A 15,837-nucleotide genomic window follows, 5' to 3' on the forward strand; every position below is an offset into this window, starting at 1 on the left:
CAGTACACAGACAGCCCCGCACCTGGCCCCACGCCCACCGCGCAAGGCTGCGAAAGCCGCTCGGGCCTCCAAGGCTCCCCGGGCGGTGGGGGGAAAGACCCGCTCGAGCGAGCTCCGATGGCTGAGCAACGAAAAGCATGGTCCTTAAATTCAAAGCGGCGCTCGGCGCAGGGGAGCAACCTCAGGCCTCGGCAGAGCCCCCGTAATAACAGGGGCCGGCTCCGTTCGGAGGCGAGTGGTTTGTCCCTAAGAGCAGAGAGTGTGGCTGCTAATAAGAAAAATAAAAAGATCGGCAGCGGGGAAGCCGGCGGCTCCAAGTCCCACCAGGGCCCCCTGCTTTCTGCAAGTCCTTCCGGACCCCCAGGCCACGCGGGCGGGGGGCCGGGGTGGGGGGGCGGAGGGCGCCCGGGGGGAGGTTGGACTGGGGGCGGGGCGCGCGCGTGCGCGAGCTGTCAGGCCGACCCCGCCCCCGGCGCGCAGCCCCGCCCCACCCCCGCCCCTCCCCCGCCCCTCGCTCTCGGGTGTGGGGCGGGCGGGCGCTGCGGCGACCGCGGCTGCTGCTTCCTCAGGCCATTTTGCCGAGGAGCGACCGGGGAGGAGGAGCGCCGCGGAGACCCTAGGCGAGGAGCAGTGAGCCGGAGGAGGCGGCGGCCGCACGGGGCACGGGCTTTCCTCGATCGCGGGGATCTCCCGGGGAGACGGGATCGCCGGGGAGGGGGACCGGAGAGCCGCGCCCCGCCGCGCGGCGCGCCCCTTCCCGCCCCCTGCACCATGAGCTGGGGCATCGAGCTCTGGGTGAGTGAGGGGCCGGGCCCGCTAGGATGCAGGGAGGTGGGGGAAAGGTGCCTGGCGCTCCTGGCCTGGGGGACACGGGCCGGGCTGCCCCCGGTGGGCGAGATCGCGCGCCGGTCCGTGGTCTCGGCGGCCCTGGCGGGAGGTGCAGGTCCGGATGCCTCTCGTTGGCCTCGGCTGGAGCTGGAGGTGCGCGCCAGATTTGCCCTCCCGAGGTGAGGGGGCGCTGGAGTGAACCGCCACCCCCCACCCCCCCACCGGCGGCCAGAGCAGGGGCCGCTGGTGTGGGTCCCCCCAGCGGCCCGAGCGCGGGGCGCAGATCTGGGTCCCCGCACCTCCCGATCACAGGCGCGGGCGGGACCCCCCTCTCCTTAGCGCGGCGGGCCGACTCAGTGGGGGCGTGGAAAGCCGGGGATTTTCAGGGCTGCGTTAGGTATTCGGCGCCCAGACCCGCCGTCCTCCTCTGCTCTCTGTCCAAGGAGGTGCGGGTGGGTCGGGCGCTCTCCCGGGGGGCGGGGCGGCCCTGGCGGGGCCGTGTCCCAGGGCTTGGGTTTGGGGTTGCAGGGGTGAGTGAGAACTGGTGTCTTCCCTCTAGTGGCGAGGACGTTTGCCCTGTGGTGGTTTGGGGTGCGCTTGTGATTCTCCCAGGGGCAACTTAGATCTTGGATTTGATGTGGGGATTGCGGCGTTCGGCCTGGAGGGGAGAGTAGTAGGAGTTGGAGGGACGCCTTGTGTTGCCGCCTGCGGGAAGAGACATTAGCGGGGTCAGTTTTGTATTTTTTAACCGCTGGGAGGAAAGAGTCTGAAATGCGGTAGGGAGCGCCCCGCCGGGATGTTTAACGCGGGGCGCGAATGGATAAACAAGCGGCGTGGTGTCTGCAAGCTCCTCTCTCCCCGGACCCGGATGCCAAGGCGATGCACTGGCGGTCCTGGGGAGGAGAGTCTGTGGCTTGTGGACTGGGGCTTGTTTTCCTCTGGATTCCTTGCTTCCTCTGGATTTCTAAGGAGATCTCTGGACAAGCGATGGGCAGAGCGGAGTGCAGAGGAAGGAGGAGATGAAATCTCAATTATTACACCGAGACGTCCTCAAGATGAGACATTTCCCAGGAGGAACTCGAAAGTGCCTCCTTTCGGAATTCCATTTGTAAACGGTGTGAAGAAAGTGTGGGATGGTGGTTGCTATCTGAGTGGAGGCCAAGAAATTTCACGTCAAAATAAAAGAAGGTTAGAGCAGCTATAGAAACAGAGGGCATCCTCCCTTAATTAATTTTTTTTTTTTTGCTTTAATTGTTTTTACATAACCACTTCTTAGGCTCAGAAGCAGCTACTGTTATTGATACCAAAATTCTGAAGGCAGTAGTTCCCTTAAATGATAATTCATTTTGTAAACATCCTCTGTCTAAAAGGATCTCAAATTTTTGACTGATGTTTACAAATATTCATTCTTAAAGTAGCAGATGGTCGTAAGTATTTATACACAGCCAGTTAGGCAGAGTCTACCATTTTAAGTGTTGGATTTCATTCCTTTTCCATTCCTTCTGCACTCCCTTTGCCTCTTTTTACCCTATCTGGGGGAACGAATCAGAATAAATTTTTATCAACAGAATAGAAATTTTGGCACAATTTTTATTTTCACTTGTTCAAACAAGAGAAGGGGTTTATTGGGAGGGGGGAATACAATATATTTCCAAGTGAAATAGGCTGTAGTTTAGGGATTGAACACCATGGTGGCCATTTCATGGTGATGTTGGTGAATGTTACAGAAGGTGATCCAGAAAGGGATGGGCAGAGGGATAGTAGTTATGAGGAACCACCAGCTAAAATAGCCTCAATCCCCTGTGTTATTCTGTGCACTTCTTTCGGCAGGTGGAGGGTGGAAAGGAAGGCAAAGACAAGTTGTTGAAAATCAGTAGGAATTGGAATATATACAAGTAAAAGGAAACCTTAGATTTGCTTCAAAAGAGTTTGGGGTGGTAGTGGATGGGAATGTGGATGAAATGAAATTGCTGAAGAGCTGGTCACTGCTGACCTGGGTGAGGGGTACAGAAGCACTTGTGATACTAGGCTTTCTACTCTCTAGGAATGAAATTTCCTACAGTGAAAATAATCGGAAAAGATTTTTAAGGGAGAAGGTGTGTAAAATACTTGAAATTTTTTCTCACTTGTTAAGGTTTACGAGAAAGAACTAGTTATCTGTTGTTTCTAGGAAGGACCTGTCCATGAAGAGTTAAAAAAAGAAAAGAAAAAGGCATTCTACTACAGTATCGCCCTTTGCCCTTGAGTGGCTTAGAGGTTAATAAAGGGAAAAGAATGGAACTTGTAATTTGTACTAAGAGAAGTGCAAAATCTGAGTTTAAATTCCAAGAAGCATAAGGGCACCAAAATGTCTGTTTTCAGTTGCCTCATTTCATTAAAATTTGAGATTAAAAAAGAAATAAAAAAAACAGAAGAAAAATGTGAGATTAAAAAATGAAGAATTCTGAAAAAAAAAAAAAAGAAGAATTCTGAAAAATGAACCTCCAGTTCTCTGGTGGTTAGCGACTCCGTGGTGTGGTGGCATGGGGCCGCCTGACAGAGCCCTGATTGAGGGTTTTCCCTGAATGGTGGCTGTGGGATCTTGCACAGGGGTAATGAGATAATGACGGGGCACTCAAGCCTAACTTGGCAGAATGATGCTTCTAGATGGAGAGAGATGGAGCTCTGGTTTGGATGGCCATGAATTCTTTGCGACAGGTCTTTGCAGCTTTCACAGACCTTCACAAACGCCATCAGGTTTTACACACGTTTTAGGACGCTGGTCAACGTCCTGTAGGCTTTTCAAAAGGACACATTTCTAACGTGCACTTTACATTAAAGTTCTGTTCTTAGCCACATCCTGCTTTGTAGACAGTAAAACCGTTCTCTTCTCTTTTTTCTTTTAACCTCTTCATCGGCATGAATTTTGATATTCCTGATTGTGAGAAATCGGGAAATGTCAGGAAGTTCTCATGCAATCATAAAAATGAACTCAAAACCCATAATTTGTAATAACTTTACTAGGTTGTGTGAAAATTGGGGCTTTCTATTTTATATCAGTAGGTTGTAACAAAGTATAAAATGGCTGATTTGAAGTGATGGGGTCATTACAGAGTATTGAGCAGATGGGAATAGAATGTAAAAAAGAGTGGATATATCAGTTTATATATGTATGACAGATTCACTTTGCTGCATAGCAGACCCTAACACAATATTGTAAATCAACTATACTCCAATAAAAATTAATTTAAAAATTAAAAAGTAAAGCAACTAGGATATAACAAAATTGTTTCTGTACATCTCTTCCTAATTTGCATTTTAGTCAATTTTTAACTTTTTTATTGAACAGCTACTGTATGTAAGACCGATAGGGGCCTGTTGTTTCACTTTATATACTTTGAAGGGAATCTGCCTATTTCAGTGAAAGCATGTAAAATCGGGTTTAACTCTAGCCTACAACCTCAAAGTCAAAAAAGAGATTTGTTTCCAAGATTAACCAAAATGCATTTACTCAAGGCTTTGTTTAAAAGGTCATGTTAAGAGGCTATCTAGTTTGTACTGACTTGTTGAAGTTGTTTCTGGTCATTGGAGAAATGGCAAAGCAAGAATTTCTTTTGAATTTTTTGGGGTTTAGTATTATTTGTATTTGCATATTAAAAAGAAGTAAGGCATTATTGAAGTGTCAGCTCAACTTTTTCTAAGCTTGATCATTAATGTGAAGTAAAAATAAATCCGTTGGAAATTTTAACCTGCCTTATAATGGTCTATTCTTTGTGGCTAATAAATTACTAAGTGATAGAATCTACTTTTATCTCCTAGTGGAAATGGCAACCCACTCCAGTGTTCTTGCCTGGAGAATCCCAGGGACAGCGGAGCCTGGTGGGCTGCCGTCTATGGGGTCGCACAGAGTCGGACACGACTGAAGTGACTTAGCAGCGGCAGCAGCAGCAGTCCTCTCTGCTGTCTTTATTTTTCTTTTGATGCTAATAAGAAATGGAACAGCCCAAAATAATAACAAGAAAGTAGAGACCCAAATAATACATATTGGCTAACATATTACTATGTTAAGCCACCTGTGTTGATGGTACTTAATTTTTTTAAAAACCTGTTGTTTTTAGGACAGTGCCAGGTGTATCATGTTTTCCACAATTTGTTGGCTATAGTGACATTGATTGTGGTGTTCACTTTTAAGAGGCAGCAGTGAAAGTTGTCAACCAGCTGGATCAGGAACAATGCCTGCCTCACAGTAGTAGTTCCAGAAATAACTTATTGAATAAATGAGTGAATCCTTTTTTTTTCCCTTTTGTTTTAACATTTGCTATTTTAAAGTAATGGCAGGATAGTTTTAATGCCTTTCTTCACTTTGGCAGTGTAAAGATTAAAAAAAAAAATCCAGGCATCTTTTTGTAAAAAATGGACTATTTAAAAATTTTCTGATACATATTTATTTGCTTATTTATTTGGCTGTGCCAGGTCTTAGCTGCAGCTTGCACTCTTAATTGCAGCATTTGGGATCTAATTCCCTGACCAGGGATGAACTGGGGACCCTTGCATTGGGAGCTTGGAGTCTTAGACACTAGACCACCAGGGAAGTCCCAATAGATTACTTTTTAGAGCAGTTTTAGTTTCACAGCAAAAATGAGCAGAAGGTCCAGAGATTTCTCATATACTCCTTCCACACAAACACAGTCTAGACCATTTTTTGTTTTTTGGCCACCCAGGAGACCTGTGTGTGGTAGCGTGCGTGCATGCTAAGTCAAGTCTCTGCGATGCTATGGACTGTGGCCTACCAGGCTCCTCTGTCCATGGGATTCTCCAGGCAAGGGTACCAGGGTGGGTTGCCATTCCCACCTCCAGGGGATCTTCCCAGCCCAGGGACGGAACCCCTATCTCTTGCATCTCCTACATTGGCAGGCAGATTCTTTACCACTGCACCTCCTGGGAAACCCATAGGAACACTTTATAGTGTGTTAAAATTTTAACCTAGACAATACTGATTCTTTTTTTAACATTGACATAATTAACTAGTTGCAGGATTTGGAGAATTATTACCTTTTCTTACTGCCCAGTACTCAATGGAGCAGAGTATTAACAACAGTTCATAGCTCTCTTCCCGTTCTTTTCTTCTTTAACCCTTCAGAGGTTTCTGTTTGGGATAAACACGGCAGGACCAACATGGGAGACATAAATCCTGGAACTAGGGTGAGCAAAACCACCTCAGAAGACAGACCAAAAAAAAAAAATCAAATCAAGTGTAGTTCTGTCAACCCTCAGTTCAGTTCAGTCGCTCAGTCGTGTCCGACTCTTCGCGACCCCATGAATCGCAGCACGCCAGGCCTCCCTGTCCATCACCAACTCCCGGAGTTTACTCAAACTCATGCGCATCCAGTCGGCGATGCCATCCAGCCATCTCATCCTCTGTATTTCTATTAAAACAGGGTTTGCACAGTCTTTTCTGGATAGTAGATTTTTTAAAATGTTAATTTATTTTTATCTTTATGTTTTGTAATCGAATTATCGTTGATTTGTAATTTTCAGGTGTACAGAAAAGTGATCCAGTCATATATATATATATGTGTGTGTGTATTTCAGTTTCTTTTCCAATATAGATTATTACACAATATCGAATGTAGTTCACACAGTAGGTCCTTGTTGTTTATCTGTTTTCTATATAGTAGTTTGTATCTGCTAATCTCAAACTCCTAATCTATCCCTCTGCTGACTCAATGGACATGAGTTAGAGCAAACTCCAGGAGATAGTGAAAGACAGGGAGGCCTGGAGTGCTGCAGTCCATGGGGTCGCAGAGTCAGACACAATTTACCAACTGAACAACCTTCCCCTTTGGTCACCATAGGCTTGTTTTCTATGTCTCTGAGTCTATTTCTGTTTTTCTTTTTTCTGCCACACAGCTCAGGGCATGCATAATCTTAGTTCCCTGACTAGGGATTGTACCTGAACTCAAGCACCGAGTCCTAGCCACTGGGCTATTAGGGAAGCCCCAGTCTATTTCTGTCTTGTAAGTTCCTTTGTGTCATTTTCTTTTTTTTAAGTTCCACTTATAAGTAATATGATATTTGTCTCTCTGGTTAGTAGATATTAAACAAAACACGGGCGATCTGGTGATTTTGTGGTTGACATTTACCCATCAGTTTGTTGCTTTCACCCTATAGTCAGATATCTTCCTGAACATTGCATTTTTGGTAGGTAAAGCTGTATTTCAAGTACCGTAAGGGGTTTTGCCTGTGCTTACTGTGTGACTAGATTAGAACTCTTGCTTTACATTGGCGCGACATGGAAAGTGCCTCTTTGAAGGACTGTTCAAGTGTCACCCACTTCCTTGCTAAGCTAATATTGTGTTTCCTGCAAGTATTACTCATACTTGTTTCATCAACACCGCCCACATTTTAAAATAAGGCTTTATTTTGACACTTAAAAATTGCAAGCTACCAAGAATACATGTATGCCCTAGGAAGTTAATCTAATTAGATTTTGGAATGTGGGTGTGAAGTCTTCTGGAATTAGTGTTTGTAATGAAATATTTGCTTCCTGATTTAGTGATATATAGTCTTACCGGCCTGAGCCTAGTGATGTGTCTGGTTAATAAATTTAAAAAGTCATAAAGGGCCAAATGTGTTTATTATATCAGAGTTAGTTGGGAATATGCATGTTTTTTAATATTGATTCTTTTAACTCATAAACTTCATCTGTAAGATTCTGTGCTAACTTTCTGTAAATCTTAACAACCTCAATTGCCTAAAACTAGAACTAGATTCATACCACCACCAACACCAACAACAAAATAGATGAAACTTAAAATTTCTTGTTGCACAAATTATAAGATTTGTTCACCTCAAAACTGTAATATCACATTCACTATATTATGGTTTCTTTTTAAAACTTAGAACACACTATTCTAATGATTGGAATGAAATTTTTAATAAGAATTAATTCTTAGACTAAAGCTATGGTTTTAGTGTGTTAACAATTCAGCAGTAACAGTTTCCACCTTTACTTCTCTACTCTACGGGTCTTAAAAATAGAAATAGATTATCATTGCATAAACTCTGTAGTTCTTGCAATAATTTCACACGCACCATGCCTTAAAAACAGTTGAATCGGTGTTATCAACATTGCTGATTATTATCATGCTGTATACCTCACACTTATTTTCTGTATGTCAATTATATCCTAATAAAACTGGAAGAAAAACAAAACCAAAGCCAAAACAAAACAAAACACTGCTGCTTACTGAGAGCTTACCATGCCTCAGGTGCTGTGAAAGTTTGCCATCCATCATCTCACTGATTCTTCACAAGAATCCAGTGAAGGTGAGTACCATTTGGGCCAGCATCTGAGAAGATTCTGAGATGGAACTAGGAGTGCTAAGCTTTGTAGGGAAGGAACACCTGTGAAAGGAAAAGGGAGTAAGTGTGATTGGGCTGAGGGAGCCATCAGACCATAATGCTACCTGAGAAAGTCTCCACCAAGCCAACGAGAAGCTCTAGAGCGAAGATTATCCATTCAGGGAGTCTCACAGTGGGCAGAAATGGGCAGGCCCTTGTACCACTGCCTTGCTCGTTCACTGGCAAAGGGCTACCCCAAGAACAATGTGAGTTTGGCTCGGAAGACAAGGCAGACCCTAAAGGAAGCTGTCTGCTAACCACACCCCATGCAGCTGGGCAGCAAGTCCTTTCTGGAAGAAGGATCTGAGTGACACAGCTCTGCACTGACCACACCATCATTATCCTTTTACAAGAGAGGAAATCGAAGCACAGAACAGTAAGATAACTTAGCAAATTCACAGAGCAGAAAGCAGAGATTCAATCCCAGGTCTGGGATGCTAGAGCTCTCCTCATCTTTCTTTTTCTTCCAAGTTAATACTATCAAAATGGTTTTTTCGTTGTTGTTGTTTATTTATTTTATTTTTATTATTTATTCTGTATTTTTATTTTTTTTAACACCAAAATCATTTTGTATTGGGATATAGCCAACTGCCGATGTTGTGATAGTTTCCGGTGAACAGGGAAGAGACTCAGCCATACAAACATTTTTTTTACTGTTTGAACTTTTTAATTATAGGAATTTTCAAACATACATAGAGAAAATATGATGGATCCCTCCGTACTCACCACCCAGCTTCAAGATTATCAGTATTTTGGCATCTTTTTGTGTCATCTTTTTGCCCCCATGTGATTTTTTTAGATCCTTCGGTCTTCCCCACCACACATCGTAAAACCTCTCTGCTACCTCCTTTTCTAAGGAATCATGCAAAGAGCCCAAATTGTCCCTCCATCTTTTAAAGTATGAAAACAGAGAGAACCAACTTGTTCAGTGCTTGACATACCTTGATTAAGGGATTTAAATACATGCTTTCTAAACTAATAAGGACCCTGTGAGTTTGTTATTCACATTTTATAGACCAGACCCACCCAAACAATGAATACCAGTGCTGGAACTTACTTTTTTTTTTCTCCTAACACTAAACAAATGTAGTTTTAAAAAATGTATCTTCTGTATTAGTGGCTCATAATCCCTCTTTCCCCATTCAGTTCAGTTCAGTTGCTCATTTGTGCCCGACTCTGTGATCCCATGGACTGCAGCACACCAGGCTTCCCTGTCCATCACCAACTCCTGGAACTTACTCAAACTCATGTCCATCAAGTCGGTGATGCCATCCAACCATCTCATCCTCTGTTATCCCCTTCTTCTGCCTTCAATCTTTCTCAGCATCAGAGTCTTTTCAAATGAGTCAGGTCTTCGCATCAGGTGGCCAAAGTATTGGAGTTTCAGCTTCAACATCAGTCCTTCCAATGAACACCCAGGACTGATTTCCTTTAGGATGGACTGTTTGAATCTCCCTGCTGTCCCCATTACTCACTCATATTTCCCCAACCACTGATGGAGGTTTTGCTTTCTAAAACATTTGCTGTTGCTCACGTTGAGAATCATTGAGAACTAATGACTCACAGTGCTGTTCGGTAATCACAACAGAAACTACTATGAATGAAGCTTCTGTTCTAGCAGGTGTTTCATGTATGTCTAATGATCCCCCCATTCCTGTAAATCTGAAGGTTATTTTTCTTTTTAAAGAAATTAATTTGTAAAGGTATTGTGAAAGAGAATAAAAGTGAAAGTCGCTCAAGTCGTGTCTGACTCTGTGTGACCCCATGGACTGTAGTCCGTGGAATTCTCCAGGCCAGAATACTGGAGTGGGTAGCCTTTCCCTTCTCCAGGGGATCTTCCCAACCCAGGGATCGAACCCAGGTCTCCCGCGTTGCAGGCGGATTCTTTACCAGCTGAGTCACAAGGGAAGCCCTGTAAGGGTGTTATAATTTGTAATTATTAATTTGTATTACAATTAAATAAAAGTATTAATTTGTAAAGGGCAGAATCAAGTTTCTGATCTGGGGGTCTAACAAAATTATGTCTTGGTGAAAAGTACTTTTAATGAAATTGAGACAGAGCAAAGAGAACTAGATACTGACCACTTTGGGGGTGATCTGGCTGTTCCAGGCTGTACCTCAAAGTTTTGGTTCCCTAGAAACAAGAAATTAAATATTTCCCTTCATATCAACAGCAAAAGAAAACCCGGCACCTTTACAGGAATCTATACCCTTTGTACTTCTATCTGCACAACCAAAACTGACAGTTTCTGAAATGCAATAAAATACCTACGGGTCGTTGGGAGAAATGGTGTGGGCACGCCCAGATGGATGAGACAGCCTGGAAGCACTCAGCCAGGACTGCACGGCTTACCCCATCCAGCACTTATTAGTGCTGGGCACATCTTCATCTCTGCTCCTCGTTTTTCTTATCTATAAAGTGCTATGGTGAAGCTTGCCTTCTTCTTCACAAGAAAGTGCAGAGATGAGTGCCTGCTTGCTTGTGAAGTGCTTTGAAATTGTTGGATGAGAGGGGATGGGTAAATAGAAGTTAGGAGTCTAGTTGTTCAGTTGCTCAGTCGTGTCTGACTCTTTGTGACCCCGTGGACTGCAACACATCAGGCTTTCCTGTCCTTCACTATCTCCCAGAGTTTGCTCAAACCCATGTCCATTGAGTCAGTGATGCTATCCAACCATCTCATCCTTGGTTGCCCCCTTCTTCTCCTGCCCTCAATCTTTCCCAGCATCCGGATCTTTTCCAATGAGTCAGATCTTCGCATCAGGTGGCCAAAGTATTGGAGTTTCTTGGAAGGATAATAATAGTCAAAGTATTGGAGCTTCAGCTTCAATCTCAGTCCTTCCAATGAATATTCATGGTTGATTTCCTTTTAAGATTGACTGGTTTGATCTCCTTGCAGTCCAAAGGACTCTCAGGAGTCTTCTCTAGCACCGCAATTTGAAAGCATCATTTCTTCGGCACTCAGCCTTCTTTACCGTCCAACTAGAGTCTGGGGGAAGGTTAAAGAGGAAGAAAACAGACAAACCTGTTCCTTGGGAACAAATTGCAGAGTTCTGCTGGAAGCTAGTCTCTGAAAAATGAGCATTTCTAGTTTGCATGGCACAGGCTGTCCTTTGATTTAAAATTCTGTTTTCATGTTAACCAGAAAGTAACCTAATAGTAGGAAAGTGCCTGGAAATAAGTGCTTTGGAAAGGAAATCTGAATTACAGGAGACTATGCGTGCATGTTTATCTCTTTTCTTTAAGAGATAAGACTCTAACCATTCTAATTTTTTAGCAACATACTTGGATCTACTTAAGGTATAATTTTAATATTATCCCTCAGGTGGACATAATTCTTTGTGGCTATTCTTACCATTTAAAAAAAAGTTCTGCCGAAGTTACATTGTCCTCCCCCCTCCCCTGCAGAAGCTGGATATTTGTTGCTTGAGGCAGCTAATGAATTATTCTATTTATCAGCTTAGTTTGAGACTGTTTTCTTCTTAGCAAAGAGAACTAAGAATTTTAAAAATGTTTGTGTTAGGACAGATACATTTGAAAATGACTGACAATGTTTGTGCAAAGAAATTTGGATTTCATGAATGTACATGTATATGTAAAATATATTTTTCAGCATGACTCTGAATTTTTAAATTTAAAATTTACTTATCTTTAAAAGTAAAGCAATTATCCTTCAATTAAAAATAAATAAATTTTTTAAAAACCTAGGTTATCTGCATTGTTTAATTTTCAAAAGATACTAAGGTTACATGAAAAGTCTGTCTATCATCTTAGGATAGATGTAATTCTTAATTGTCATTACCATTTTCAGGAAGAGGATCAGTGATGTTGGTGGCAAATAATTACGACTTTAGTGCATAAAGGAAGACACCAAAATTAGAAAAAATTACATCAGATGAGAGAGACAAACACCTTGAGAATGACTGAGACTTCATATTTTGTCCACAGTATTTATTTATTCTTTGAGCATCTGCGAAGTGCCGAGACATTGTTCTTGCCCACTGGCTTACAGTCTAGTCAGGGGACAGAAACATACATAGGACATTGCAGTACAGTGTGATAAGAACTAAGGTGGGGTAAGCTACCTGGAAACTTGTACACGGGAGTATAACTCAGTTGGGGAAGAACTGGCATCTCTGTGCTGTCCTGAAGGACTGGTAGGTTACACAGGTGAAGACAGGTGATCAGGTTGGGAGGGCGATCTGGACAGCCTTCCTGGAGGAGGGATCACATGCCAGGTTCAAAGACCCACAAGTACAACAGAACGCCTAGCTCCAGAATGCACCGAGCCATGAAGAGAAGCCTGAAAAGGTAGACTGCGGCTGAAAACAGATGAGGATAATGGCTTCACCTTGGGGACATAATAAGATTTCCACCCTTGAACCGCTGAAAGCAATTGCTATGGGGCTAGTTCTTCAGTCTCCTTGCTGCAGTGCAGAGAAGGTAGGAAAGCAGTGACAAAGCTGCGGGCCAGACTAGGCTTAATTGGCCGATTGGATTAATCCCCTGGTTTGGAGCAGAGAGCACCCCTTCACATTTTTCTAAGGGTGGCATCACTGACTCGATGGCCATGAGTTTGAGCAAGCTCTGGGAGTTGGTGATGGACAGGGAAGCCTGGCGTGCTGCAGTCCATGGGATCGCAAAGGGTCAGACACGACTGAGCGACTGAACTGAACTGAAGCGTGGAATTGGTGTAAATGATTTGCTAGGGAGTCTAGTTGCTTAGGGAAGACCTGGCAGTGTACCTCGTGCATGGTGAGCCAGGGCATTGGGAGGATGAGGTCAATTCACTGCTTTGGCTAATGGGTTAAACAGTATATCGGCCTTAGTTCATTTTTGTTTTCTCTCCCAGTTGGACACAAACTGCAAACCTACAGTCGCTTCTTTCTTGCTGTCTCTTTGTTTGTGCTCAGATAATGCAACCCTGATAGGGCTACTGAGGTCTGCTTCTCAGCTCTTTTCACCTAACAGTGTTGGTATTTTCAATATGCCTTAGAGGTGACTCACATTAACCAAACTCCCAAGACTGATGCACAAACCAGAATGCAAAGTTTCAAATTTACAATGAGAAGTATATCTATGAGGAGACTAAGCTATGCATATTTGCTGAAGTGCACATTTTTCTCCCTGAAGGCTAATCTTTGTGGAAAGTTAAATTCTATACCAAGTTTCTTGGAGAGCATAAAATCAAAATAGATTTGGAGGAATTTAATGGATTGTGACGCCAAGCTGTGGAAGCCTGAGGCATCTGTTTCTTCTGGAGGGGTAAATCTACATTAAGGATAGAATGGAGTCTGTTTGGGGTTTCCCTGGTGGCTCAGTGGTAAAGAATCCTCCTGCCAAGCAGGAGACACGGGTTCGATCCCTGCTCAGGAAGATCCCTTGGAGAAGGAAATGGCAATCCACTCCAGAATTCTTGCTTGGGAAATCCCATGAGTCAGACAACTGAGTGACTAAACAAGAGAGTCTGTTTTACTGATGCTGTGTAGATTATTCCCTTTCCTTTAACCTATTATTTCTTTAGACAGACTATAGCGTATTTACTTAAGTCAGAGTTTCTAATCTCTATTCCATCTTGCGTCCTGAGATTCCATCAGAGTTTCCAGGTTGGGTGTTGGGTGTTCATCATCTTCTCCCTTCCCAGCATTCCCCAGACTGGCATGTCTGAGCATCTGTCCATTTAAAAGCTCTCCTAGGTAATTCTGATGTTGCTGAAGAAGCATGATTTAACACTAAGATTCCTTTTTCATACATCCTCAGTTTTTGCTCATTTTATCCTTTATAACAAGTTTAAAATCTAGCAATACTTTGGAGCTACTTTCTTACCCTGTCAACCACTTACAAACATAATCAGGCTAAGGTACTCTTCCTTTGAAGTGACATGACGTGGTGTCACTTCTTTTTTCTTTTTAAAAATGTTTATTTATTTATTTTTGGCTGAATAAGGACTTCATGGCTGCACAGGGGCTTTCTACTCTGGATGCAGAGCGCAGGCTTCTCACTGCGTTGGTTTCTCTTGTTGCAGAACGCAGGCTCTAGGGCACATGGGCTTTAGGAGTTGCCGCTCCCGGGCTCTAGGGCACAGGTTCCGTAGTTGTGATGAACAGGCTTATTTGCCCTGTAGCATGTGGGATCTTCCTCGACCTTGTCCCCTGCATTGGCAGTCAGATTCTTAGTGACTGGACCACCAGGGAAGTCCAGTTCTCTTTATTCCTTATGGTTCTCTCATTGTGATTTATTCAGGGACCAGGTAAGTCATAATTTATTCATTCAGCAATATTAATGACCACCTCCTATATGTCAGGCTTTGTTCTGGGCATAGGGAAAGTGGCAATAAACCAAACGGTAAAAAAAACTTTGCCCTCGTATGTGCGATCGAAGGGCAAGTATAAGGGTATATCTAATGTATCCAATAACGATCAATGCCGTGGAGAAAAATGAGGCCGTGAGAGACTGAGAACAGGATTAAGGTTGACAGCGGCAGGGAGGGGGGAAGAACAGAAGTTTAGTGCTGGACATTTTGCCAGATGCTCTTAGATATCTAAGTATCTAGTTAAATATATGCATCTGGAGCTCTGGGCTCCAGGCTGTTTGGGTCTGTTTGGATCTGATTATTCAATATAAGGTTGGGGAATCAGAAAATTCTAAGCTCTTGACATGGTTATATTCCTGCAAGCACTCTTATTTAACTTTAGAACTCTGTCACTTAGAAAGACTGTCATAATATGCTGCCCTTTTGGACAGTGGCTGTGCTTTCTCTGCTCCACTGTTTGTCTTAATCAGAATCCAGACTTCCCTGGTGGTCCAGTGGTTAAGACCCCGTGCTTCTAATGCAAGAAATGAGGGTTCAATCCTTGGTCAAGGAACTAAGATCTCACATGCTGCATGGCATGGCTGAAAACAAAAACAAAAGCAAAAAGAAAAAAGAAAACCTTACTAAGAATCACAATGTGAGACTTGTTTTAGGTTAGGAGGGGCATAGACTATTAAACGTTGATTGGTTTTGTAAATTGTTATAGGAGCAAAATAAACAGATCTGAAGCTTCGATAGACATAGAAGTAAAACTAATGTACCGATTCATAGATGAAAAAATAAAAGTAAATGGCCATTGATGGGCTTTGAGTTTTTGGTAATAATCAGAAATTAATGTCACACATGCATCATTTTAATAAGTTTTTGCAGACAGTCTGAGTTTCAATTGTACTTCTTTGAAAGCTCCCCATGTGCTTTGGAGATGATTAAAGAATGTTTATAATTATTCAGTTTGCATTCTGTTGACTTAGGGATCTCTCTCATGCCTGATTTATGGCCTAATATTCCCCTTTGCATTTCTCAGATGTAGTTTAAAATATTAGATCACAAAATCAATCAGATTGGACGGCGGGGAGGGCGGGATTCTACTTCATACGTGTGACAGGTTCTGTTTTGCAGGGATGGCCACAACAGTATCTCCCATTCTACCTGCTCTTCCAATGTCACCTTGAGATTCCTCCCACTGAGGAGCAGGGGAAGGTTTCTGTCCCTTTCCCTTGACCCTAGGCAGATCCTTGTGACTTCCTTGACCGGTAGAATATGGTAAAAGTGACACCATGTTATTTCTGAAGCAGGATTGTAAATACACCATGCA

At 43.4% G+C, this 15,837-nt stretch overlaps 1 protein-coding gene across 22 annotated transcripts in view; it reads left to right on the plus strand.

Moving 5' to 3' along the window:
- Positions 1-506: 506 nt before the first annotated feature.
- FNBP1 (formin binding protein 1) overlaps positions 507-15,837 on the plus strand; it is a 133,406-nt gene continuing 118,075 nt past the window's right edge. For 11 of the 22 annotated variants that reach the window (XM_043916591.1, XM_043916589.1, XM_043916590.1 and 8 more), the window contains exon 1: positions 507-795. In XM_043916591.1, coding sequence (XP_043772526.1) covers positions 772-795 — 24 coding nt within the window. In that variant the 5' untranslated portion in view covers positions 507-771. The remainder of the gene's footprint in view (positions 796-15,837) is intronic. The other 11 variants (XM_043916592.1, XM_043916598.1, XM_043916596.1 and 8 more) reach the window with 2 other exon arrangements.

This window comes from Cervus elaphus, chromosome 11 (assembly GCF_910594005.1).
Source record: "Cervus elaphus chromosome 11, mCerEla1.1, whole genome shotgun sequence".
Lineage (NCBI taxonomy): Eukaryota > Metazoa > Chordata > Mammalia > Artiodactyla > Cervidae > Cervus > Cervus elaphus.